The sequence below is a fragment of the Martes martes genome (assembly GCF_963455335.1).
Source record: "Martes martes genome assembly, chromosome: 7".
In the NCBI taxonomy this organism is placed as follows: Eukaryota; Metazoa; Chordata; class Mammalia; order Carnivora; family Mustelidae; genus Martes; species Martes martes.
The window spans coordinates 15,594,220-15,621,406 of NC_137894.1; the positions used below are offsets into that span (position 1 = coordinate 15,594,220).

Sequence of the window (27,187 nt, forward strand, 5' to 3'; positions counted from 1 at the left end):
TTAGGTGGGAGCTGTCGCAGGCACCAGGAACTGGTGACCAGGGCAGTTAGAGAGTGGGGAACAATGGGAGAACAGTGAAAGTTTGGGGGACAACTCAGTACCCTTCCACCTGTAAGTTTTCTTTCTCCAAAACTGTGTGTCTTTGTGTGGACATGAATTTCATGTTGATGCTGTTTCCCCTCAGCAGTTCCTAAAATATTTGCTATCTGTGGCTTCCTTTGGGAATCCTCTGAAGGGGATGAACCCTTTCCCCCTATTGTCCCATCCCTCAAATATGGAGACCTGCATGTGCTCAAAGCTTGGCCTACAGTTTCAGGGGCTTATGGAACCCCTATGATCTCAGGTTAAGAACTCACACCTGTCATCTTCCATACATTTTTACTTTTTCTTTGAATCTATAACTTTAAACGTTCACAGTACCATTGTCTGAACAAGTAAGGATTACTGGGGTTGCTTCCCATTGGTTGGGACCAATGAGAACGAACTCATCTTTGAGACAATGAATAACCCATACTCCAGATGTGCTATTTTAAACTGGAAGTAACCAGAGAACTCATAATAAACACTAGTGTCCAGGGGTGCCTAGGTGGTTCAGGCAGTTAAGCCTCTGACCTTGGCTCAGGTTATGATCCCAGGGTGCTGGGATCGAACCCCACATCGGGCTCCCTCCTCAGCGGGGAGCCTGCTTGTCCCTCTGACCTCACCCTGCTCCTTCTCTCTCTCTCTCTCTCTCTTTTTCTCTCTCTCTCAAATAAATAAATTCTTTAAAAAAGCAAAAATAAAAAATAAATAAACACTAGTGTCCAAGTTAGAGGCTATGGTTCAGTTGATCTGAGTGGAGCCCAAGCATCTGTATTTTTTTTTTTTTTTAAGATTTTATTTGTTCCAGAGAGAGAGAGAGAGAGAGAGAGAGAGAGAACACAGGGGGAGGAGGAGCAGAGGGAGAGGGACAAGTAAATCCCTCACTGGGTGGGAAGCCCAACAGAGGGACTGATCCCAGAATCAATGACCTGAGCCAATGACCTGATCAGTCAATGACCAATCAATGACCTGATCAGATTATGGCCTAAGCCTAAACCAAAAGTCAGATGCTTAACTGACTGAGCCACCCAGGCTTCCCCACAAGCAGCTGTCTTTCTTAAAGCTCTCTAAGTGATTCTAAAGTGCATGCTGGGTTCAGAACCATTGATCTAGGGGGCTTTTGCCCTGAACTGGATCTGGGCTAAGGAGTGATCCCTACTCTGCTTTCCCCTGTCCCTCTCAAATTCTGTGTACAGGAAGCAGGTGTGCTCAAACCTGGGCAAGATGAGATGAGTGTCTTCTATTCATATCCTTTCCCTTGGGTCCAATCCCATTTCTGTCCTAAACATGAGACCTGAAACACACACACACACACACACACACACACACACACACACTATTAAAACCCAAGTTTAACAAACACCTGCCAATGAACAGTCAATCTTCACCTCTCCATCACTAACAAAGGTCTTCCACAAGCAGGGTGGGGACTTGCCTCTGGCCTCACTCACAGAGCCTTTCACTACCTGGGGGTGTGAAAAATCAGGTCAGAGTCAGTATCTCCAAGCTACTTGCCTGTGAGTCAAGTTCTGGTCCATATGTGCATATCATTTCCATATGCATTTGAAAAGGTGGATTATTCTAGTCAACCCTTGTAAGAAGTAAGTAAAAAGAAGTAAGGTAAGTTACTCCTTTGAAAATCACTGGGCAGCAAATTTAAAGCTTGTGGGTGTTGGCAACAAATGTGATGAGTTATCTGTCAGTCTTAAAGCTCCACTTGGAAACTTCATTACTTCTAATGGCTACTTTACAAAGCACTTTTTTTTTTTTTTTTTTCAAAGATAGATGGATGCATGGTCCTTACATCTTGGTGGCTGGTTAGTATCTGGCTTGTCCTCTACAATGTGCACATCAGCCACTGCTTGGCTGCAGATTCTATAGAAACAGTGGCTTTGCAAATAAGGTTTCCTTCAATGAAATGTTAGTTCTCCCACCCCGACCCACCCTGTCCAATTTTAAGGAACTTCTGACTCCAGTCAGTTAAGCGTCCGACTCTTGATTTTAGCTCATGTCATGATCTCAGGGTCATGAGATCAAGCCCCACATGGGGCTCTGGGCTGGGCATGGAGCATGCTTAAGATTCTCTCTCTTCCTCTCCCTTTGCTCTTCTCCACCTTGAAGGAAAAACAAAAACAAAAACAAAAACAAAAAAACAAAAAAAACTTTCTGACTCCAACTCAAAATTGATGATAATTAATTTTCTTTATTAACAATAATTGAACTACTTCCTCTATGCTAGCCTAAGTGCAATGAATAAATGAACAAATGAAATGGATTATTTCGACTCTGCTAATGAGACTCAGTGTATTGGGCCCAAGCAACTGAGACGTCTTCATTGTTTCCCCAAGTAATCCATGATGGTGTAGCTTGAGGACAAAATCAAGGCTGTAAGTTGGTCTTATTACACCTTTGAAAGCAGTGTCCTGTGATGCTCAAGTTTGTGAGAACAGTTAGACACTAGGATTTGAGCACACAGCTTAGATTATTACCTAGGATTCTTATTCTATATATTTATGGGAAACAACCTATTTGAGAACATGTTTAAAACACACACAAATCCAGTCATTCAAAATTCTAACATTCTTCACAGGACACAAGTGATATTTGAAGCTTCCTCTAAAGATTATAATTAGAAATATGATGTTAATGTGAGCTAATAAAATATATTTCTCAGCATCTCAATGGGAACTTTTTGTCTTCCCACTAGAAAGAAGAATGACAGAAATGACATCACCGATTACCATTACATGAGATACAGCGGTTCACAGAGAACTAACACCTACATATTCTCACTGAATCCCTAAATTGTCACTAGACCAACTTTGAAGTTCATGGTCATGCCATCAGGAAGTGGCAGAGCCAGGACTCAGAAGCAGGCTTGTCAGACTCAAAGCCCATCTCCACTAAGATCTTAGGATCTTCATCTTAAGAACAACAAGGGCCACCATTCACTGGGCACTTATTATATACCAGGCACTTCATGGAATGTTCCATTTAACACAAGGGATACACAGATAGCAAAGAATTCTGAAGCCCAGAGAACTTAGTCCCTTCCTTAATTTTATAGAGTAAGTGATAGTAGTAGAGTTTGAACCAAAGAACAAAACCCCTACCATTTTCTGTGCTCCATTGGCTTCACATGAGCCACTTCTGAACGTCAATCACATAATAAGCCCCAGCGAGCAGCTTGTGGCCATGGAGCCGATGTCAAAGACCAAGGGGTCCACCATCTTGACGTGTGACTTGGGGAGCTGGAAGGCTTCCTGCTTGCCTAATGCTGTGCTTTCTTTAACTTAGGAGGTCCAAAGGACACAGGGAAGTTGACACTTGGAATCTGTGAAAGGATTTATTATTTTTATACCGTTATGCCTTATTTACCCTATTTGCCCGGGATCTACTTGACCCTTGAGAAAACCCAAGAAGGCTTTTTGAGCCCAATAATCTAACAGATGGAGAAAGTCCACTGAATGCGGAGGTTCTGGAGCAAATACAAACAACATCCTTCCTATACACTAACAGGAACCAACTTGAGAATCTCCAGGAGGAAAAAAAAAATCCCATGTATGTCAAGAAAACAAGGAAAATACATAAAATAAACCTCACCAGAAATGTGTGACAGCCGTATGAAGAAAACGATAAAATTTTATTGAAGAACACATACGCTTTTGGATGTGAAAACTTAATATGTGTAAATGCTAATTCTCTACAACATAACTGATAAATCCAAACACTCCCCAACGTTATTCCAATAAAATATCCAGGTTTTTCTATGAAAGCTTGACAAGTTAGTTCTAAATATCTTCAGGAAGATAAAATGTAGAAAAATAGCCAAAATAAAACATGTTAAGGATAGAAATGAGGTGATATTCGCTCCACTAGTTATCAGAACTTACTATGGAAAAACCCGAAGCAAACAAAAATGTTTTGGTGCAGGAACAGACAACAGGACAGTATAAGGGAGAATAATTTAAAAAAAAAAAAAAAGACTGACTGATTTATGTCAATTTGTTATGTGATAAAAATGAATATTCCATACAATGGGAAAGAGAAATAAATAAATTATAATAAATTATGTTGGAGGAATTAGCTATATCTTTGGGGAGAAATGATTAAATACTTTTGTTCACAAGATACTCAAATTTAGGGAGCTTAAAGTTAAAAAAAAATCAACAAAAGGAGAAAACATAGGTAAAGTTTTCATAATCATGGTAAAGGGAGGACCTGTAAAAAAGCAAGAAAAATGAAGTGCCATTTTATATAATAACATGCCCCATGGAAATATACTCAATCTCATTCACATTCCTACAAAAGTACATTTAAACCCCAATAAAATACCCCTTTCCACCCAACTGGTTGGCAAAAATTTTAGGCTATTTTTATCCATGATTGGCAAGATAAAAAAGTGATTCCACGCACTGATGACGAGACTGTAATCTTTTTGGAGGGCAATCTGGCAGGATGTATTTAAATTAAAAAAGACATGTCCTTTGACCCAGCAATCGCACTGTAGGATTTCTAGCTTAGGGGAGACAATTATGCAGAGACTTTATAGAAGGCTATGTGCAAAATTATTGTTAATAGCTCCAAAGCTAAAGGAACGTAAATGCCTATTAGTGGGTTATGATTCTATAAACAATGGTGCAGTCACATCATGAAATCCTATGATATTCATAAAAACCATGAGGCAGACCTTTAAGTCGTGATTAACCAGGCTCCGGCATGCTTTGAAGTGAAGAAAACCCAGGTGCAGAGCCCATAAGTAGAGTATGATTTTATGTGTTTGTGGGTACGTGTGTAAAACAAACATATAAAACTATAAACATGCACGTACGCTTGCAAATGTAAATACTTAGTGGTTAGTATTTATTTAGAAATAGTGGCTATGGCTTCAGACCGGGGATGGATGGTCTAAATGGGACCAAAATAGGAGCATGGGACTCTCCGGCTCTCACATGCTCTCTGAGTTCACTGGGGAAAAGACTTGATTCCAAAAGTGATTTTCTACGGGTTTTACCATCCACGGTGTAATAAAGCTTTATCATTTATATTGATAATTTTATGATTTAAATCAATTAGAATTCCTCATCAGCCCCCAAATAGTTGCAGGAAGGTGTTCTGTGAATCCATACGTGGCCATTTCCATCAGAGCAGACCCTCGTGGGCCAAAAGAATAGTCGTCAAGGACAATTATGTCAGACAGATGATGTTCGGTCATAGATGAGCTCTTCCCATCGATTCTGCATTCAATATGGGTCTAATTATGTTTATTTAAGATCCTTAATTGTTACTTATCTCGTGTGTCTTGGTTTCATGTTTGCCTGTTCAGTTTCAGTAATGGAACTGTAATCTACTATCAATTCATTCGCAGGAAACACTTCCTTGCTGTGCTTTTTCTGGTGCTGTCACAATTCAACCACATTATGTATGCGAGAACCCTGCAGGAAGAAGGTAGGGCCTTTCTGCTCTTCAGAATAAGATAGCTGTAGCCAAAGAGTCCTCTGTTCTTTCATGAACTCCTGTCTCTCTATCACACATGGAGCGGGGAGGGGCAGGGATCAAATTTGTCTGTGGCATTTCCCTTTTTGGGTGTATTTTTGTTCTCTTTGATTTCCCTGCTCAGTCAGTTGTCTATTCCCCCATATGCTTTCTCCCTTCCAACTTTCCTTCAAGTTAAAAAAAAAAAAAAAAAAAAAAGAAGAGAAAAGAAAAGAAAAAAGCTCATTTCAGTTATTTCCTCTGCAGCTGCCACCAATCATTTTTGGAAGAAGGTGGAGATCATTTTAGGCCTGTGGAGAGGCAGGTGCTCCAACACAATGCTAACCATTTCCGGGAGGGTATTGTTAACATAGAAAGGAACACTTCAGCGTCAAGGGTAGTGTGTCCTGTGCTAGGAGGGAACCCCAGCTGGGAGTGGGGGAACCCCAACTGGGAGTGCTGAACATCTCTTCTTTCCTCTCCTTAGAGTAAGTTAGGCATTTTTCCTTCTTCTTTTCTCTTCCATCCTTCCTCCCTTCCTTCCCTTCTCTTTTCCCTTTAACCATGACACTGAAGGGCAACGTTATGAACACAGAATGACTTGGGTCTGACCTTGGTCTTGTCACTTACTGAAAACGGAATGTGAAGCAAGGCACTCCGACCTTCTGAACCTCGGTTCCTTGTCCGTAAACCTGGATCTCCATCCCAAAATGGCCCCTCACAGGAATTTTGGGAGGTTGAACGGGATTACACGTGTTGAGCCCCCAGGCTGGTGCTCAGTGAATGGTCAGTAAGGTCAGATCTTCCTTCCCTCCTCCTGACTTCCAATTCAGGTAGCAAATGAGTTTCAAACCTCAGTCAGCCTCCAAATAAAAGTCAAGGTATGAGTGAGCACAGATTCAAGTTACTGCATAAAAATAGTGAGGCAAAAGCAAGAGGAATGTGTGTACCCTCCAAAAAGATAATGGATGTGTGTTGGTGCTTATGCAGCATTTTAATTACCTTTTTAAGATGGGAAGGATTGGGAAAAATAAATTCTAGCGCTGGAAAACATAGAGTCACACAATAAAACACCTCTCTCCCAGGGATTATAACTAAAACTCTGATAATAAAAAGGAGGAGGAGGGGGAAGGATGAAGAAAAGGAGAAGGAATAGGAAATAGCTAAGCTCTGGTGACAGCAAGTGGCTTGGGAAGGGAAGTCAAACTTAAAAAGCAAACTATCATGAATGAGTTTTTTGGAGGGTTGTCGTTCATCTCTTGGCTTGGAACCAACGATGACCCCATTTTGGAAATACACACAACCATAAGCAGCCAAAATATCATAGGGCTCCCCTATCTTTAAGTCACAGAACCAAGATCAAGTATTCCTATAAACAGGAGACTATGGGAAAACAAAATTCCCAGTTGCTATTTTGGAATAATTTTAAACTTACAGAAAGCCTGCAAAGATCGTCTAGCGTTCCCATGCACCCCTCACCCTATTGTTATCATCTTATACTACCACGATCCACTTTTTAAAGTGAAGAAAGTGTTCATTGGTACAGTTATCCCTTATCATGACGTGCACATTATTTTCACCAAACTCCAGACTTCATTTGGATTCACTCGTTCTCGCTCGAATGTCATTTTCTGTCCTGCGATACAATCTTGGGCACCCTATTGCATTTAGTCTTTCGTCTAGGAGTTTCTCGGTCTTTTCTGGTTTTTATGGTCTTGAGAGTTTTGAGGATCAGGTGTTTTGTTGAATGTCCTTGACATTGAGTTTGCCTGATCTTTTGCTTCTGCTTAGATTGGAGTTACGGGTTTGGGTAAAGAATACCAAAGGGAGGGGCACCTCGGTGGTTCAGTGGGTTAAAGCCTCTGCCTTCGGCTCAGGTCATGATCCCAGGGTCCTGGGATTGAGCCCTGCATGGGGCTCTCTGCTCAGCAGGGAGCCTGTTTCCTCGTCTCTCTCTGCCTGCCTCTCTGCCTACTTGTGATCTCTGTCTGTTAGATAAATAAATAAAATCTTAAAAAAAAAAAAAAAGAAAAAAAAAGAATACCAAAGGGAGTGATATGCTGTTTTGGTGACATCCTATCAGAGGAAGATGCTCTCAACATAATGTATCACTGATTATGTCAGTCTGGCTAAAACAGTGTTTTCTGGGTTGGAAACAAATCACTAAATCTGGTGTAAAATCAAAGGGAGAAGAAAGAGAATCTACATCACTTACTGGGAATTCTGCCCTGCCCTAAAAATGGCTCTCCTCCTGGAGCTAAAATGAGGTGTCCTATTGGCATTACCTAAAACGTAAGGAGAAAACGTGTCTTTCTGGGAAATCCCCATCTCTTTCTCTCTTTTCCTTTGCTACTTTGCCTTGAGAGTAATCCCGATTGTACAAAACTACTTAGTAGCATGTGTGGCTTAAACTTTTAGAGAATCAGCAAATTTCTATCCAGGGGATTGGAGAAAGGGGCCCCTGGAAGCCACAGAAAATGGGGCAAATAATGGAGAGGAAAGAAATGGGTAAGAGTATCCCTTAATTCTGTGTATGAACTGACGGAAGTCCCAGGTTCATTCTGAGCTGCTCACATGGAGAAAAGACCCAGAGCCGAAGAGCAAAGGATTTGAGAACTGAGTTGACATTGGAACCACAGCCCACATAAGGTGGGTCTGGAACAGTCTGAAGATACCCAGGTTCATTGCCTGTTAAATGAAAATGGTTGACATTCTCCAGAGGATTTTAATATATCATAATATTCAAAATGTCTAGGATATAATCTAAACTTCCTAAACATAATAAAAACTGGAAAGTGTGACTCATGCTCCAAGGATGAGATAGTCAGACGTCAAGCTCAAGATTACCCAGAAATTAATTTTTTTCAAAGATCTTTAAACAATTATTAAAGCCATGCTCAAGGAGATAAAGATAGACACTCTGTATGAATGGAAGGATAGGTGTTCTTATCAGGGAAATAAACTATTTTTTAAATGAGTATTTTAGAACTGAAAAAAGAAAATATCTGAACGAAAAAACTCACTGGAGGATCTGAATAACACAGTGAAGCAGACAGAGAAAAGAGTCCATGAACTTGCAAACAGACCAATAGAATTTACCCAATTTCTCCAACAGAGAGAGAAAAGAAAAAGAGTGAAAAACTGAGACTCTCAAATTCCTATGAGACAGTATCAAAAAGATCTAATATTCATATTTAAGTCCCCAAAGAAGCAGAGAAAGGGATTGGTGCAGGGAAAAAATCTGAAGACATAATGGCAACAAAAAAACAAACAAACAAACAAAAACATAAAGTTGGTGTAAGACATAAATATACAGCTGTAAGAACTCCACAAAAAATAAACTAAAAAAAAATCCATTATATTCAAATTTATGAAAACTAAAGAGAAAGAAAAAAATATTGAAAGCAAACAGAAAAAAAAAATAACATATATGGGAACAACAATTTGAAGGGCTGCTTGGTTTCTTACCAGAAACCAAAGTTCTCAGAAGACAACGGAACAACATCTGTCAAGTCAAGAGAAAAGAACTTCCAACTCAGGATTCTGTATGCAGCACACATATCCTTGAGTAATGACATCAAAATGAAAACATTCTCAGAAGGAGAAGAACTAAGTGAATTCATTGTCAGCAGGCCTCTTCTAAAACAAATATCAAAGAAAATTCTTCAATCTAGAATGTTCCTGAGGGAACTCAGAACTTCAGAATAAACAAAGAGAAAAACAAAAATGAAAAATACATGGGTAATTATAATAGAGCATTTTTCTCTTCTGTTTTTTACAATATGTATAACTACCGGAAGCAAAAATGTAAAGTGTCTCGTGGAGTTATCAGTATCCGTGGATGTAGTATACATATTCACTATGACATAAAGGGGGAACACTAATTCTTAGAGAAACTGCTTAAAACATACTACAAAGAGATAGAGTCTGAAAGTTGATAGATTTAAATGGGTTAGTCAAAGATATTCAAATAATTAAGAAGAAAGCAAGAAAGGCAGAACAGAGAAACACACACACACATACCACAGAGGCACAAATCAAGCAAATAATAAAATGATACACCTAAAACCAGCCGTATCGAAGACTGCATTGTATGTAACTGGTCTAAACACATCAATTAATGATGGAGACTATCAGATTGGATTTTTTTATTTTTTAATATTCTGTATGCTGCCATCTTAATGCTAGCAGAACTCCAATAGCCATAATAATGTATGCACCATAAAAACAGAATTTTATCTGTGAATGGGGGGGCCACCAGATAAATTAAATCACCAGATAAATAAAATCCACCTAGTCATAGAAGAGGTTTTGTTTTAAATCCTCCTTTTTTAAGGTTTGGCTGAGACAGCTCTTCTCTACAGCACACATGGCCAGGCCCACTGAAGTCAGTTAAACAGCTCTAGATGACCACACCACAGCCATCTGCTAACAGAGCTCTGATTTTGTTTAGCCCCCAGAGAAAAATCACTGGTCTGAGCAAATTGTAAAAATCTCATTTCTTTTTGCCAGTTAATGACCTATGGTGCACAGATGAGTCCGTTTTGGCCAACACCATGTAAGAAGTCTATCGGGGGCATCTAGGCAATGTATTTTCTTTTCAAAAGGAGAGAAGAAAAAAAGAAAAGAAAATTCACTTTTTCTTTTTTTTTTTCTCTTTGTGAGTATGGACTCCCTTGCTTTGTTTTGCAAATTCTGCTTTGGGTTATTTAGAGCTGTGGTAACCACTGCCACTAGGAAGGGAGCTGAGTATGACAGTGGAGGAAGATGAGAGGAGTCCATTGAACCAACTCTGACAGCACCTGCTGTTGGACTTCTGGTTAAGTAAACAAGAAGTATACTTATTGCTTAAGCTAACGTTTGGCCATGCATTCTGCTACCTGTAGTAGCAAAGACAGCCCAATCTTTCTCAGCACAGAATGTCTGCCATATGTGCATTTCTGCCTTTTGGACATGGTTAGAGCCAATACCCTTCCCCCTTTCTCAGCTACCTAATTTGGAAGGGATTGGGGGAGAAGACCGGGAACATCTGCCTAGAAAAGATGAAGATATAGTAGAGTAAGAGGCTGAGTACTAAAGTCAAATAGTATTATATGGGTTGGGATTCTTTCACTCAAGCAAGTCAACATTATTGAGTGCTGATTTTGTCCCAAACTCCATTAGGTACTACAGGTACAACAATGAGAACATGTTCTGTGCTTCAAATGGCAGTGATGAACACTACCCAAATAAGAATAGAAGGTGAGGTGGTGTTATAAAGAAAACTGGACGAGTAATAGCATGTTGGGAACTATTCTGAAGTCCTGAGAAACTAACAGCTGTCTCAGAACTATGCAGAGATTTGTAGACCTTTCCACTTTCTTTCAGAAATGATAAAGACACTTCGAAGTTGTAAAGCTTCAGTAAAGTTTCACGTTAATAATTTGAACTCAAAGGCGGTAACGAAGCAACCTTTCATTTGGGATCTTAAAAAAAAAAAGGAAATACCTACTTCAGGAAAGTTTTTAAATTTCAATATGAGATCAATCCATCTGTGATAACACCTCACTAACTTGGAAATTTAGTAAGGGAAGAACTTAAAAGGGTTAGAAAATGGCCAGATAATGTCAGCTATGCTAGATGGTGGGGGGGGGTGGAGAGTTGAGAAGGAATAGAATATGAAAGAACAAAATGAAAATGAGGATAGGCAAAAGGAGCATGGGCGTAGAGAACAAGTCCTGAAGGCAGCTGTAAATCGTCCTGGACTATGACAAGGAGGTCAGGAAATCCTTTTGGGTGGAGCAGAAACTTGGGGAGCACACACTGTTTTGAAACAACCTGATTCATGACCTTGTTTACAACAGGAAGAATCAGTGTTCTGGGCTATTCGAATACCAGCTTAGAAAACCTGTGAGCCCAGCAGAACTCCGTGGGTGTTGTACCAGGTTGAGAATCAGAGCGTTCATCCTTCCAGTCTGTGGTTCTTTCTCAGGCTGGGAATTGCGAGACCTTAGAAAGGCGGGGCTTGGGAACCTGGAGGTTGGGAGTTGCCAAGTTATCCGTGAAAGCTCCCAGACAGCGGGCCACCCACCCAAAACTCACAGGAGAATTATTGCCGAGTTCCATTTTCCAGGCTATGTATTTCCCCAGAAGTACTGCAGATTAAATCATAAATACGAGCCAGTTGCAGTCACAACCGCACATACCACTGCGAACCCAGAGACCTGCAAACAGGCCCCACGCCGCCAGAAACCCCGCCCCCGTTCGTAACCATGGGAACGGCTGACACTCCGCGAGCCGGAGATTCCCGGTTCCGCCCCCTCCCTAACAAATATTGTTTCCCACTATCTGTCCACATGGGCGCACCGCCTCACTATTGGTCAGTGCCCCAGGACTGTGCCTTGTTCCAGCCAATAAGCGGCCTGTGCACGTGTACGCCTGCGTACCCCGATTGGTCACTGCTTTCTGATCACGCACTGCCTACCTGCGCCATCCGGTGCGTGGGAGAGCCTATGAAATGACTCAGTAGCCATTTACAACCAATCGGCACGAGGCGGGACTCACAGCCGGCCTATGGGAGCGCGCCGGAGGTGGGCTGTCCCGGCCCCTGTCCAGGCCCACCTGGGTTTGTTAAAGCGATAGGTCCCGCGGCGCGCCAGGGCTCCACCGGGCACCGCACAGCGGCCGCAGCGGCCCTCAGAGTGCGGCGGGCGCCCGTGACAGCGGCGCCGCTCAGCTCGCCAGGCCGGCTCCCGGCAGCTGCCGACCTGCCTGGCGCGGCCCCATCTCCCGGCGGGATGGGCGGCGAGGCGGGGTCCGCGGCGGCCGTGGGCTCCGAGGGCCGCGTGAAGAGCTTGGGTCTGGTGTTCGAGGATGAGCGCAAGGGCTGCTACTCGAGCGGCGAGACGGTGGCGGGACACGTGCTGCTGGAGGCGGCCGAGCCGGTGGCCCTGCGCGCGCTGCGCCTGGAGGCCCACGGCCGCGCCACTGCCGCCTGGGGCCCGAGCCCTGGCGCCGCATCCCCGGCCGCCGCCTCGGAGGTGGAGTACTTGAACGTGCGCCTGAGCCTGCGCGAGCCCCCGGCCGGTGAGCGAGGGCCACGACCCCGGGGTCCCCGATGGGTCACGGGAGGCTCCGCAGAGGGGCTGGCAGGAACCGGGAGGGCGCGCGCCGGCGGATGCCCACCGGCTAGGAGGGTGGGGGCGGGATCCGGGGCTGGGGTCCGCCCACTTGGTGGCCGGAGCCTCGGTTTGGGGGCCGGTGACGGGAGGGTAACAATGCCTGTGTCCCCCATTGCAAAGCACTGGGGCGATCCCGCGAGGGGAGTGCGCACGTCTACCTGGCGCCTCATGGCCGGCTCGCTTGGGCCTGCCCAGCGCCAGGCGTCCCAGGACCTTCCAGGACCGCGGCTGGAATGAACCGTTGCCATGGGAACCTGTGATGAGCAGTCAGAAATCTAAGACCCGGGGATCTAGGTCCTGTCCCTTCTGGCCTGAGGGATGGAGAGCGGAATCAGACGATGAGGTTCCCTGCTTGGCGCTCAGTGTTTTATGGGCCTATCCTTCTTCCCATCCTGGAGGTAGACTCTCGTTCTAGGTTCAAGATGAATTAGCAAAACCTCAGTCTTGGGAAGAGGGAAGTAGTTCAAGGAGTTCAGCGGAAGTGTTTCTTGACCATCATACTTGGTTTCTCTCTTCTGGGAGCAGAGTAACTTAAGAGTTCTGCTTCTGCCCTATATTTTGTCTTTTATTCTTTGCTGCTTTTTGTTAACTTGCAATATCCCCCTCCCCTTCCAGCCCCACCAGTGTAGGCCTTTTGAGAGAGTGGGATCCGGGTATTGTAAGTTTGGGGAGGAACAATTACCCACTTCTAGTCCACTCTTGTGAAATCCAGTTAATAATGCAGGTCTTTCCAAGTGCTTATGTGGCAACCCATGACATAGCTGTTTCATCTGTATGTATACTATGTGTATAAATATAAAATTTTATAGAATTGTATATAAAAACTATGCAAAAATTGATCTTCTTAATCATGAAAATACTAGGAACAATGAGTCTCGCTCTTCATGAAGCTGGTGGCAGCTACTTTAAACTATTTTACCTTCCTGCCTAATCAGCTTCAGCTTTTATCTATAGGAGGAGAAAATGGTATAAACAATCTCAGTGTTTTAACCTTTTCTGTGTCTTATACACAGTAAATAGTATGTGCAATTTTGCCTTTTCCTACTTTGAAGACGTAGACTGTTCACAGTTAAATCCTCAAGGTATGTGAGAATCCAGTGATCCCAAGTATTGTAGTGAGGAAAAAGCATATTTGGAACCAAAGTGTTCTTTGGAATTCACCAGTGCAGTGTGTTGGGTGACCCTCTCCTCAGTGTGGTTTCCAGGATCAGCCCACACATGCCTCCCCCAATGGCTGGGACAACACAGATTTTCAAGATGGCTGACTGGAGTCAAGGATCATGGAAGAGAGAAGTAAAGTGGTTTTTGTCCAGGACTTTGGACTCTCTAGATCTCTGTGCCCATAACTACTGAGTAAATAGAAGTGAGATTAATAGCAGTTGGACCTGGGATTAGCAATAAAGAAATTGCTTTGGTAGAATATGGTCTGACATTTAAATACTGTTTAGAATCACAGGCTAGATCTTGCTTTTTCATTCTGATGGAATAGAATGTTCTAGCCTAGACAAGCTGAAAAATTTTAGCTTGTTTTCTCAAAAGATATCATACCAAATATCGGCAAAAGTTGTTTTATTTAAAAAAATCATAGTTTGCTTTAGGGGATCTCCTGAGAAAAAAAAACAACACTCGTAATATCTGTAGCTTGGAAGAAGTTAGCAGCTTTACATAATTGTAGACTCTCAGGGTCATTTGTTTTCCAAAAACGAGCTGAATTTCAGTCACCGAAAGAGATTTTTAGAAATCTAGATTTTTGAAAAATGTGTCTATGAGATCTATTTTCAGGAAACCTCCCTAGATAACTGTTTGGCACTGTTAATCTAATCTACTTGCTATCGTTGTGATTGATTTTCTTCACTTTTTTTATTTTTTAATTATTGAGGAATTATGGTAAAAAGACAAGACCAGACAGAACAGAGAATTGGTTTTACTTGGTCACCCACCAGCAGTATGACCTTGTGGGAGTCCCTGAACCTTCCTGAGCCCAAGTCTCTGACTCTGTAATGATGCTCTAAGCTCCCTGACTCCTGAGTGCCCTGAGTGAGGAGCTCGGGCCGTAAGACCATTGGTGCCTGGAATGCCTCTCTGTGACACTGTAGTCCTCAGTGTATAAAGCAGAAGTACTGAATCATGAGAACAGAGGCGGAAATGGGCACATGATTCAGCTGGTGAAACTTTGAACAAAAAAATAATAGTCATAAGAGAAAGGAAGAAAACGAAGATTTGATTCCAAATCCTATAAGCTAGGTTTATCAACTTTCTCCATTTGTGTTTCTATTTATGTATGGAGGTGATTGAAAATCTTGTTTTAAATGTTCTAGTTCCTGTGTTCATTTGTATTCTCTATGATGAGAGAACTTTCTCTCTCTCAGTAGCCCCAGTAATGCTGTTCTCCACACATGCCCACTGTGCCCAGCCTCATGCTGTTCCCTTCCTCTGAAACCCCCTCCTGCGCCTCTCCGTGCCAGCTTTCAGGTGCAGAGCAGGTACCATCCCCTCCCGGGGCTCCTGCACTCTGTGCTTATTACTCTCTGTGTGTCTGTAGCCTCCTCTCCTCCTGTGGTCTGTCTGAGGATTGACCTTACACGTCTTTGTATCCACCATGCCTGCTGCCTAAGCGCTGTGAGGTTTGAACTCACATGAAACCCACGTTTCTAAACACTGTAAAGGACACGGCTTGTCATGTTCCATAGTCCAAGGATTGTAACTTAGAACTTTAGTCCAGCTCTCATCGGGATTGCCTGGAGCCTTTTACTCTCTAGCACGGCTGTAACAGTGCTGAGTCTCACTGGGAGGGCAGCTCTGGGCACAGCTGAGCCCTGGGGACCGCCTTCATCACTGTGGTTGAACAGGGCCTCATGTCCCTGTCCCTTGTTCACTTTGCCTCCAAGTCCCCTACCTGTGCCGTGTTTCTTATTTGAATGACCTTTCAGTGGTAAATACCTTACTTTTATTCCCCCTAATATATTACATACTGAAAATTGGGGACAGATTCAGAAGACTAAATGGGCCAATAATGCATTCCTCTTTTCTGAAAGTACAAGGTTGAAATGTTAATTGTTTCTAGTAAGTGAAAAAAATATTCCATTTTACCAGCCTTTTAAATGTCTCTCTCTTTTTTGAATGAATGGATACAGTAGGAAGCTCTGTTTTTAGTATCAACTGACCAGGCGAATCTTGAAGAAAGTTCTCATCTCTGTTCCACTCCTTCCTCTGAATCGTGCCACCCTTAATGAGGGGGTTTAGTTCAGAACTTGAATCGATGAGCATTAAGTGAAGGGGAAGTTTCTAAGTATCTCGGCAGAGCTGTCTGAACCACGTGACAGCCTGGAGTTGACTTTGGATCTGAATGATGCCAGTTGTTTGTGTGTTCACGGGAACTCCAGCAGTGCCCCGGCCTCACAGGGTCCGTCTGTACCCTGCAGCTCGGCCTTGACAAGTGGGGCTAAGCCTCTGCGTGAGAGAAACCCCGGCTGGCTGACCCAGGCCCAGACTAGGAGGGAGGAGTCATGGCTATGCTTGGCAGACCCTGCTCTATATGTTGACTTAACCACCAATTAACTAACCACCTATTAATTAGTAGAGCTTAAGTGTAAATGCATGACCCTTACCTCGTAAGTTGTCCTGTTGGTTTGGCTGTTTGGAATTATACTCAGTCTTCACAATATTCTAAGGAAATTTTTCACCTTCTTTTTGCATTTTTGCCTGAGGAATACAGAATCAGATTTTTATGGTACACCCAAAATAAATAGATGCATTTTTTGCTAAATCAGCTTTAAATCCATTTTAATATCGGTATTTCGTATTAGTATAATAGTATACTGTAACATATACTATTAGTGTAATAGCATTGGTGTGTGTTTATAATATAATGTTGGGACACTTGAGCTAGTTTATGAGTGGGCAAACAAATGTGTATGTGTACATACACACATGTTACAGGTATACTGGTGTGTGCATGTATACATATATGTGCATGTATATACATAATGTGTATGTGCATGTGACCTCTGGGTTCTGATACTTGTGTGATTGGTCTCTTTAAAGGTGGAAGCTGTATGTGTATATATATGGTTTGAAATTAATGAAACTGGGTAGAAACTGATTGACATTCTAATTCTCTAAATCTTAGAGATTAATGTACTTTTTGGAGTATCCTGGATACTCCAGGGGAAACCACCCTTTAAAAAATATGACTTAAGTTGTGAAAATTCTTGATCTAATAGGAACCTCAGTTAAAAATGTATTTTCTTTTTTAGGTGAAGGCATCCTCTTACTACAGCCTGGAAAACATGAATTTCCATTTAGCTTTCAACTTCCATCTGAGTAAGTGAAACGATACTACTATTATGATTTTCTTTCTCTGCAATACGCCCGTCCCGAGGGGAGGGTGCGGAGTATCTCTGACGCTCAGTGATGCCCGTTGATCTTGAATAGCCCCTCACAGACTTCCCCTGTTCACATTCTTCTTATTTTTTTTTTAACCCAAACCAACACTTTAAGGGTGTTTTTCCAGTAGTGTTTCACTGAAAGATAAACTTCTCAATTAACCTCTTCGGTGCATTTCAGACCTTTAGTAACCTCATTCACCGGGAAATACGGAAGTATTCAGTACTGTGTGAGGGCAGTTTTGGAACGACCCAAGGTACCCGACCAGAGTGTGAAGCGGGAGCTCCAGGTTGTTAGTCACATCGATGTCAACGCACCAGCGTTACTAGTGAGTCCTCCTCCCCCTCCCCTCCCTTCCTCGCTTCCATCAGTAGTGCTGCGTACACCAAGCCCATGCGGCGCTAGCCCGTCCTGTCAGTTTCTGGTACAGTCTTGTAACCCGTGGGCCTTCGCGATAAATGTGTGATTCTAGGTTGGGCAAATTACAAATTGTGTGTGTTAATACTATTGATTATGTCTCCGTTGTTCGGGGCTGCTTTTGCCAAAAAGTTACACAGGCTTGAAATGCATTAATAAGGCTTAATAACACTAATGCGCACAGAGAGGGCTTACTTTTCCCAGAGCGGCCACATTCACGGGGCGGTGGTATTCTAAACTCTTCAATAATAGCAGGTTGAGGAACAGTAATTATGGAAGAGTATTAATCAAGCTCAGCCTGTTATTGAGGCTCAAGCCATTATGCTATGTATCCTTCCATTTTGCATGTCATTTTCCAACATTAAGTAAGTGCGCGCAGCTGCTATGGAGAGCCTTTCTCTTATCATTTCCTTATGACAGATTTGGCCACATTAAAGCATTGAACTTCTAATCATCACCAGAAATACTGTAGGCTGATAAGAAAGATTAGGCTGTAAGTAACAACAGAATAGGCAAGATGGGAGCTAATGAGCTAGATTCTTTTATCTAAACCCATATTATCAAAATAATATAAAATTATACCTTGTACTTTCATGATAGCTATGAGGACCTAATGGTTCTTCATTTAAATATGAATGAATGATTTTTTTTTTTTTTTTTTTTTACTTCATAGAAAATACTGGGATAATTTGAACTTTCCATCATGATACGGATGCTCCAAAGATGTATCATTAGTGTTGGGGGTTTCTTTTTCTAGCCAGTGTTTTTAAAGAGAAGGGTAAAAAACAAGTTCAAAGGTGTTTCACCCAATTTTCATTTGAAAATGGAATGGACTTCACTGTAATGTTCACTTCTAGAGGGTGGCGGTATATTGGTTACACTCTAGCTGCGTGGTCCCTTGGGGACAGCACCCAGCTGACCAGGCTGAGGCTCCATTTACAGCTGGAAGTTACTATCCACGTAACACCTTGGGTTTTGTTGTTGTTTTGTTTTTGTCTTGTTTTTTTTTTGAAAATTGACAATACTGTCTTGTGCTTTTAGAACTACTTAGAATTGGGGAGGTGACTATTTCTAAGCTATGGGACCATTGTGGCAAATGATTGAGGGAGATTTTATTTTTTTTGCCAAAAAGAGAAACTACTAATCCTTTAATGTTCTTTTTATAAGTAAAAAAAATTGCAGCTTTGGGTTTTATGACGAGCTTTCTTGGTTTGTGCATCTTTTAAATGGAGCATTTTAAATGCTAAAGGTGGGGAGGTCTGTTCAGTAACCTTGTAGGTCCATTATGGTGGGCGTGTTGTGCTGTCCTCACACAGGACCCCAAGCCAGTCTCAATAATGGGCACTTGAAATTTCTGCCTAATCATGCATTTCTGAATTCAGGAAAAAAGGCCATTTGCTGCTTCTTTATTTTAGATGCCAAAACAAATAGAAGATTTTGAATATTGATTTTTATACCATTTCTTCTTTTACCTAACCTACACGTAAAGTCTTTAAAAGAAAAAAACATCTCTGTCATGTTAATAGTTTCTACTGTTATTTTTTATCATTACCTTAAGGGAAGGTATATCATTTCCCAGAATTATAATGATTGTAGGATAAAATAGGATGGTATCAGCTTATTTGAGTCTGACAGTTCATCTTAGTTTTCCTAAAAAGAGAATGATTTTTTTTAATGCTTTATGTTTTAGCAAGTATTTTGCCTAATATGTCACATGAGGATGAAATAGTTGTTTTGTTTCCTAGAAGACCTTTCTTCTCAACTGTTTAAGAAAGAATGATGCAATTTTAAGTTCTGTGATTTTTCTACTGGTTTAATTAAAGTCATGTTATTATTTGAAATTTTCAAGACCCCTGTATTGAAAACTCAAGAGAAAATGGTTGGCTGTTGGGTTTTCACGTCTGGTCCTGTCTCACTGAGTGCCAAAATTGAAAGAAAAGGATACTGTAATGGTAAGCAAAATGTTTGAAAGTCCAAATGAAGAGTCATGCATGTTATTAGCTACTTTTAAGTGATTTTTAAATAGTGTGTTTTGTAATTCATGAGGTACAAACTGTTTTAAAACATGGATAATATGGCTTTCTGTTTTTCATATAAATAACGGATGTGTACGTATTTTTGTTTGGATGAGTGGAGTCTAGTAAAACTCCTGGTATTTCTGACTTCGGTCCTTTCATTTGAGTGACAAAGTCTAAAACTGGGAGAATGGGAAAATGCCAGCACTTTACTTGATGTTGCAAAAGAATGTCAGGAGCAGTGTTGCTCAGAAGAGCGCCATCGCGGCGTGAAACTCCTGTGGGGCGTTCTGACCCCGTGCCCGGGATGTGTGCACAAACACAGGGCGTGAGTGCGTAGAACAGGAACTTCCCGAACAGTCAGATGGATACTGGAACCACCATTTGTGAAGGATCTGATTCCGTCCACCGGGCCTGGCCTCCATTCCAGGATTCTAGCTCACTGGGGCTGGATGTGGTACAGATGGTGGAATGGTGGACACGTAACGGGGGTGGGAAAGTCACTTGCTCTGCCCATTGTTTCATTTATGCCTTCACATTGGTTCCTTAAATGCAACGTCTGTGTTCCTCTGTTAGGCAGATTTTAACTTGCTGGGCATTAATGAGTTTGTTAGTGATATTTTGTATCTACCATAATACTGGGTCATTTATTTTTAGGTCTTTTCTTAATCTTTATAGATGCTAGTCATTTACATATCTTTCGAACTGGCAACGTACTATTGCTACATTAGAGAAGCAAATAATGCAATAAGTAGAAGCCAGTATCTACCAAGACCTGCAGTGAATTCTCAGATCTCTGATGCAGATTCGCAATACAAGTTTTCCATCAAAGTTCTCAATTTGTCGCAGTCACGTGGCGACTTTTGCTTTAATTGGTTAGCGGCTCTCTTCCACCGTGGTAAGAACTCTCTGAAAAGTCTCTGAAGGTGTTTTTGTTCTCTTTTTAGGAGAAGCCATTCCAATCTATGCAGAGATAGAGAATTGTTCCTCTCGGCTGATTGTTCCCAAAGCTGCTATTTTCCAAACCCAGACGTATTTGGCAAGTGGGAGAACAAAGACCGTCCGGCACATGGTTGCCAACGTGCGAGGGAACCACATCGCTTCTGGGGGCACTGACACGTGGAATGGGAAGACTCTGAAGATCCCACCTGTTACTCCGTCCATCCTGGATTGCTGCATTATCCGAGTAGACTATTCCTTAGCTGTAAGTGGAGAGCTCCTTATGATGGAAAATATATCCCCACGAATATGCACATGTCATACCTGGGGAAGTGTCCTTGTAGGTCAGCATTACAGCAGACCCCGGAATGGTGAAGACTGGCCTTTGTTCTTAATCGAAAATTGTCCCCGTAAGGGGGACATTAACTAATGTGCATTAAGGGTCTTTGTTATATTGAAAACACAGACTTCATTTTTTATAATTACTATGTAAGCCGTGCTCACTTACAGTAAAGTATGTTAAGGCTACCGTTCCCCATCACAGAGCAGTCACTGGATTTCCTGGGCTCTTCGTCTGGTTTGTTCTTCATTTTATTTGGTCACGATCATTTACAGTTTTCTTGGGGAAGTGGTGGCAGGCAACAAAGATCTTGCTTCTGTGAAAAAATAAATTGGAGGTCTCACTTAGAATTTTGCCTTTCTCTCTTCTTCTTCTTCTTTTATTTTTTTTGACCTATTAGGTGTATATTCACATTCCTGGTGCTAAAAAATTGATGCTCGAGCTGCCCTTAGTGATTGGCACAATTCCATACCACGGTTTTGGCAGCAGAAACTCTAGCATTGCCAGCCAGTTCAGTGTGGATATGAGCTGGCTGACGCTGACTCTGCCGGAGCAGCCCGAAGGTACGAGGCTTGGAGGTTCTTTCCACGTGGGGTGTTAAACGTAGGGTCCCTGAGGACCGCGTAAGACTACCGGTGCTCAGACGACGGTGACTCCCGCCACCACAGCTTTCCAGACTCTTCTGAGTACTGGACATTACAAAACTGCCTTCCTGGCGGGGACCTGGAGAGCCTAGCTTATCCCAGACACAGAGGTGCTGATGGCAGAGCCTAGAATATAGTCTTCATCTCTCGATTCCCATTTATTAACAGTAAGACAACACAAAATAGAATCAGCATACAGTGCTATGTATTTTCTGTAGCCTCATTTCAGTGATTTTTTTTTTTCTCACCTGCACTATAACCTACACCTCTTAGAAGAATAGAACACAACCTAGGACAACCTAGAGGTCCCCGGATACATCCGTACTGGGGGACACTAATACCAAGAAGCGCTGCAGCTTAGATGTCGGGATGATTTGAAAGTAAATGACCAAAGGGCTCATTCTCCAGAGTATTGTTGAGCCTGTGACCTGCAGACCCAGGAAAGATCATAAACTAATTTTATTGGAAGGTTTTGCCTAAAACAACAGTTTTCAATAGGAATGGTAGTGCCCCCCAGGAGAGGTTTGGAAACAGGGGAGGGTGTTTGTTGTTTGGAGCCCAACTGGCATTTTAGTTAGCAGAAGGTGGAGATGCTATGTGTCTTGGAATGCACAAGACCATTCTGCACAAAGAATTGTTCACACAGAATTTTGTACCACCTTGTATTAATGAAGGTGTTTTTATAATTGCCTAATTTGGGTGTACATATAAATAGTATTATTTGCCCAGTATTAATGTGAATTTGCAGGATGGTAACTGCAAAGTAAATCAATGAACAATTATAGTTTATTATCATATTTTTATCAATAAAGTTCACAGTTTTGAACAAAAAAGAGTAGAATACAGTAACTTAGTAGTGATTTCACAACAGCAGAATTTTCTGTCTTGATGGGCACAAAAACTTGCTCGTTAGAGGTGGGGTGGGGGGGACCATTGTTTGCAAATTTAGCTAAATTTCTTAATTTGGTAGGAGTTCAGAGGAGATTGATGTGATGAATTTTTGCATGGATTTCTGAGACTCTGTTTTTGTCGCAGCGCCACCAAATTATGCAGATGTGGTGTCCGAGGAGGAATTCTCTCGACATGTGCCTCCTTACCCCCAACCCCCTAACTGTGAGGGGGAAGCATGCTGTCCCATGTTCGCCTGTATACAGGAATTCCGGTTTCAGCCTCCGCCTCTTTATTCAGAGGTAAGCAAAATTAAAGAACATGAGACTTTTAGTATGCCCTCGGGAAATAATCCTTTATAAGCATCTGTTGCTGATTCCTAATTAGTAAGGGATACATACTTTAAAAAGTCTTCTAGTGATGATAGACTGGCACTGATCCAATTACCTCCTTTTGTAATATTTTCTTTGTAAATGATAGCATGCCCATAGAGTACTGTGATCGCCTTTAAATTGTGTTCTATGGCCGTGGAGTACAGAGCACTTAAGTGACCCGCTGGGGCTTCTTATTAATAGGCTCAAAGCAGCTTGGCTTCTAACCACCGTATAATTAGAAATAGACACTGAGATCGTTTGTCGGGTGCTGGGGTAGTAAGCCCGGTCCTCTCTCCTTCCGCAGGTTGACCCACATCCACCTGATGTTGAGGAGACCCAGCCTGTTTCCTTCATTCTCTGAACAAGTGTCAGAAATCACTGTGTTCATCATCAGATTCGAGTATCAGTTCCTTCCCCCACCTCGCCTTTTTGGAAAAGAGGGAGAGTAGAGGAGCGCAAGAACAGAAACGAACATCCAGATCGAAGGTGATAGAAATTAAAGAATATGTGAACTTCCCAGCGGGCCAACAGGATCATTGCACAAGCGGATGATACGGTTGTGTGTCCCCTTTAACGCAGCAAAGCAGATGTGAAAAGTCAACATGACAAGAACGTCCCGGAAGTCCTGATGGTGACCGAGTAAGTGAAGGGTGCCTGTGCTCAAGAGAACAGACTGTGCGGAGAGTGGAAACGCTACGCAAGTGTCATTTAAAAAGGTTTCTCCAAGTGGAACAGAAGTTACCGCAAGCTTTAAGGAAATATAGACTCATTGGGAGCCTTGATTTTGAAGGAGGTAGCAGCACAATAGGAAAGGCCCGCTCTAAAGACGCATTGTGACGCTGACACCCAGGGGCTTCGTGGTTTCTTACAGTGTCCCATAGGACTAAAGTCCCTGGGAGAACCTTTTGATGAGGTCCTAATGTGGTGACACAGTTTCACTTTATAAATCAGCTCTACAGTATTATGAAATCGAGAGAAGGGTTCCTTGCAAGGCATGTCAGTTCAGAGGGGAAAGATGAATTTCAGCACGGGAACACGTTTTGTCGAAGGCTAGACTTTTTACCCCCTTTAAGTACTTTGGTAGGATAGGTGTTTGATTTTCTCCATGTCTTATTCACCTAGGATCACAGTAGGAAAAAAAAAAAAAAAAGGGAAAAAAAAAAAAGGTTATGTCCTCAGACTGCCTTGATAACTACACAGGAAAAAAAGTACAAAAAAAACCCCCAAAAACAAAAAAACCCCAAAAGCCTTTCTTAACCTACCTCTAGTGGGGTTATCAGAATCCTTTGAAAAGTCCAGGCCTGATGGGCCTTGTTTGGAGTTTCCGCTAACTGGCAGTGGCAGTCTCCTCTTCCGAATCACTGAATCTGCAGGTGGACCAACGGAAAGATCCATACGGCTAGCATCAGATGGAAGTTAATAGATGTCTACCAAAGGGTATTTAAAAATAAATGCAAAATCAAAAAAGGGTACAAATAACCAAATAACCGTGGTTTTTAAAAAGGACAAACTGAATTCCTGCCAAGAGCCTGACGCCCGCAGACGGCAGTCCCTGTGCTGTGCACTCTTACTCCAATTGTAGTTCTTCGGTAGTTCCAGTTAAACTGTGATTTTTTTTTTCTTTCCTTATCGTTTTGGTGCAATATTTTATTATCATTTAACCTCAGGATATTCCGACCAACAAGATTGTGTTGCTGCTAGAAGTCTGAGCAGTGTTTTTACCGTCCCCCTCTCCCCTTCTGTTTGTGCCCACATGACCCCTTCTCCTTTCATCTGTTGTTGGTTTCGTGAGCTGAGAGCGTTCCTGGACCCTAAGTGGAAAGGAGGGGAGGGATCCCCATGATAAAGATTTTGGACCAGCCGAGTACTTTGGTTTTCTCGATGTCCTATGGGTTCGACCCAGAAACCCTGGTGCTTCCCATGCAGAATGCCATACTTCATTCCCCAGAGCGAGTGATTTTTCTTTCAGTCGGTATATTCAGTCCCAAGTATCAAAGTTCCTCTAGGGTTAAGTTTTGTATTTAGAAGTTAGCTGGCCAATCTGATCAGGGATTTTTCTACATGCATTAGGTAAACGTATACTTCTCCCCCTTCTGGACATACCTCTCTTTGTAATCACGTAAGCATCTTAAGCAGTTTTTTCATCGTAAGCCACTATTTAAATTCACAATGCAGAACTGTTACACCAATAATTGTGGTACTGAAATTGTCACAGAACTTTATTTCCTGGTTTGATTTTTAGTGCCTTTTTTTTTTTAAATTTTGCTTTGTTTTTGTGTATTTTTTAACAGGTATGTGTATTTAAGTGTTATCTAAGCGGTTTTGTTTTTCCTCTAAAAAAAAAAAATCCTCTTCAACTGTTTCTTGACTTCTAAGTTGTGCTTTATATGCCTTGTCAAGACATTGTCCATCTCCGTGATACCAAAATAAAGGGAAAGAAGCAAAGCAGAGTGGTATGAAGGAAGAAAGTTTAGTTATCTGGCCCCATGTAGAAAGCCCTGAGTAATTGGCTTCCAACGATTCAGTGGAATCCTTCACTAGGATTGTTTTATCACCTGTAACAGAGACATCATGAAATGTGCTCACAAAATTAAAGCAAAGCCGGTTTTGTAGCACTTAAAAGAGTAGGTAAAAGGTATGATTTGCCTTATCAAATTGGTATCAGTATATCTGACCTTAAGCAGTAGGTTGAAACTGCATACCTTTTCTCATAATCAAGAAATTATTCTATGAATGTAGAAAACTCTACATTGCAACAGAATTCTTGGGAATGAAGATAAAAATTTAGCTGCTATTTGCTTGTTATTCTGTTGTTTAGTTTGCAAAGAAACTGTGGCCTTAGAATTTTCTTTTTGATGCAAAAGTTTTTGAAATTGAAAATGTGCATCTTTTGGCACACAAAATCCTTCCATGGGCGGAACTTTAATTTTTATGTTTTTGTTTTGCACAATAAGAAACTCAATAGGGGGTTTGTTTTTGATAAGTTAACTATGAAAAGTTTTTTTTATTTTTATTATTAAAAATGTAACAGTTTAACCCACAGGAAAAAAAAATAAAGATTGTATTTTGTACTCTGGTTTGAACCCCATGGGTTCCTTTTGTTAATAAAATGACACTAACGCTGTGAGGTGCTGGTTCTGTGTTTGCTTTGTTTTTGTAAGACTGTGGGTTAAATCCTTACAGGCTTAGGGGAAATGGGTACCGCAAGACAAAGTGTAATTGCTGTTAAATTAAGATCCTTTTGTTGCATATGCGGACTATCAGCGGGTCAGAGGGCCCTGGGGGCTTCCAAGCCTGGTTTTACAGTGGGCTCAGTTTCCCCAAGGAAATCAGTGTTTAGCATTCCATGAAGAAAAGTGGTAGCATGAGTAAGCCTAAACTGTCTTGGTTGTTGAGAGCGCATTACCTTCATTGATTCCCAAATGACAACGGTTACTTTTTAAAGCTTCCGGAGTTTTTGTGTTTTATGGGCCACGTGTTTCCCCAGGATTAATTTAGTGCATCTGATGAGCTGTCCGGGGACCCATACTGGAAGGCACTGACCAAGTCAACCTCCCCTTTCAAATGGATAAAAGCCACACATTTTGTACAAGGACTATGTAATGGTACATCCATCTCAAGAAAACTGCCTAGATCCTCCCTCCTCTGGAAAATTCTCAATTTTAGCTAAGTGATAGAGCCCTTATAATTTACTCTCCAGGTGTTCATACTATGGGAGATAGTCTTAAATAAAGAGATTATAGGTCCGCATTGGCAGTCGACATAAATGGAGACATTTGTCTCATGCAGTAAATATTGAGGCAGAATTTATCAGTTTGCCCTTATTGTTTCTGTAGTTTCTATGCCAAAGTGGTGGGTTCTAAAATTGAGAACTAGGCAGGACATTAGCAAAGAATCTAGGACAAAGCCCTCCTATTACAAATGAGGTTACCAAAAACCTAGAGGTGGAACCTGAAAGTCTGACCTACATGTAAGATCTCTGCTCACTCTAAGATTTCCCGATTCTACTAGTTTAACAGAAGCCACAGAAACAGCAATCACTTTAAGCTACACAATGTAACACTTGCAGAACCGGATACTAAGCATATGCTAAATCAAGAACCTTCTGTGTTTCTGTCTAAAGGGCCTGCCTCCTGAAAGGATACCAGTCTTTGACTAAATTGCTCCCTAAGGAGGTTTAATTAGTAGCTGGGATCTTTTCTTCAGCAGAGGGATTTGTTTCCGAACTTTATATTTTGAAATAATTAGAGACCCACAAGCTGCCATCATAGGACAGAGATCATGCGTCCCCATCACCAAGTCTCCCCCAAAGGGAACATCTTACATAACTATAGTACATGACCCAAATCAGGACCCTGACACTGACACACGACCTACAATTAACTAGAATTCAGGACTTGCTTGGATTTGGCTAGGTTTTGAATGCAGTCATTGTTCTTGCATACGTTTTTGTGGAGAATTCCGTGAC

At 41.9% G+C, this 27,187-nt stretch overlaps 1 protein-coding gene across 1 annotated transcript; it reads left to right on the forward strand.

Annotated features, from left to right (window-relative positions):
• The first annotated feature begins 12,154 nt into the window (after window positions 1-12,154).
• Window positions 12,155-25,054, forward strand: ARRDC4 (arrestin domain containing 4). The gene is made up of 8 exons (XM_080809293.1): window positions 12,155-12,621; window positions 16,973-17,039; window positions 17,283-17,430; window positions 19,369-19,471; window positions 20,482-20,738; window positions 21,214-21,376; window positions 22,493-22,647; window positions 23,024-25,054. The coding sequence occupies exons 1-8, from the start codon at window positions 12,333-12,335 to the stop codon at window positions 23,078-23,080; spliced, it is 1,239 nt and encodes a 412-aa protein (XP_080665419.1). The 5' UTR covers window positions 12,155-12,332; the 3' UTR covers window positions 23,081-25,054.
• Window positions 25,055-27,187: the final 2,133 nt, after the last annotated feature.

Excerpts from the sequence above, each read along its gene's own strand:
- ARRDC4 (XM_080809293.1), top strand. The coding sequence starts at position 12,333 with ATGGGCGGCGAGGCGGGGTCCGCGGCGGCCGTGGGCTCCGAGGGCCGC. Across the intron at positions 17,040-17,282 it reads AGCTTTCAACTTCCATCTGA|ACCTTTAGTAACCTCATTCA; the intron begins GTAAGTGAAACG and ends GGTGCATTTCAG. Across the intron at positions 21,377-22,492 it reads TCTGCCGGAGCAGCCCGAAG|CGCCACCAAATTATGCAGAT; the intron begins GTACGAGGCTTG and ends TTTTTGTCGCAG.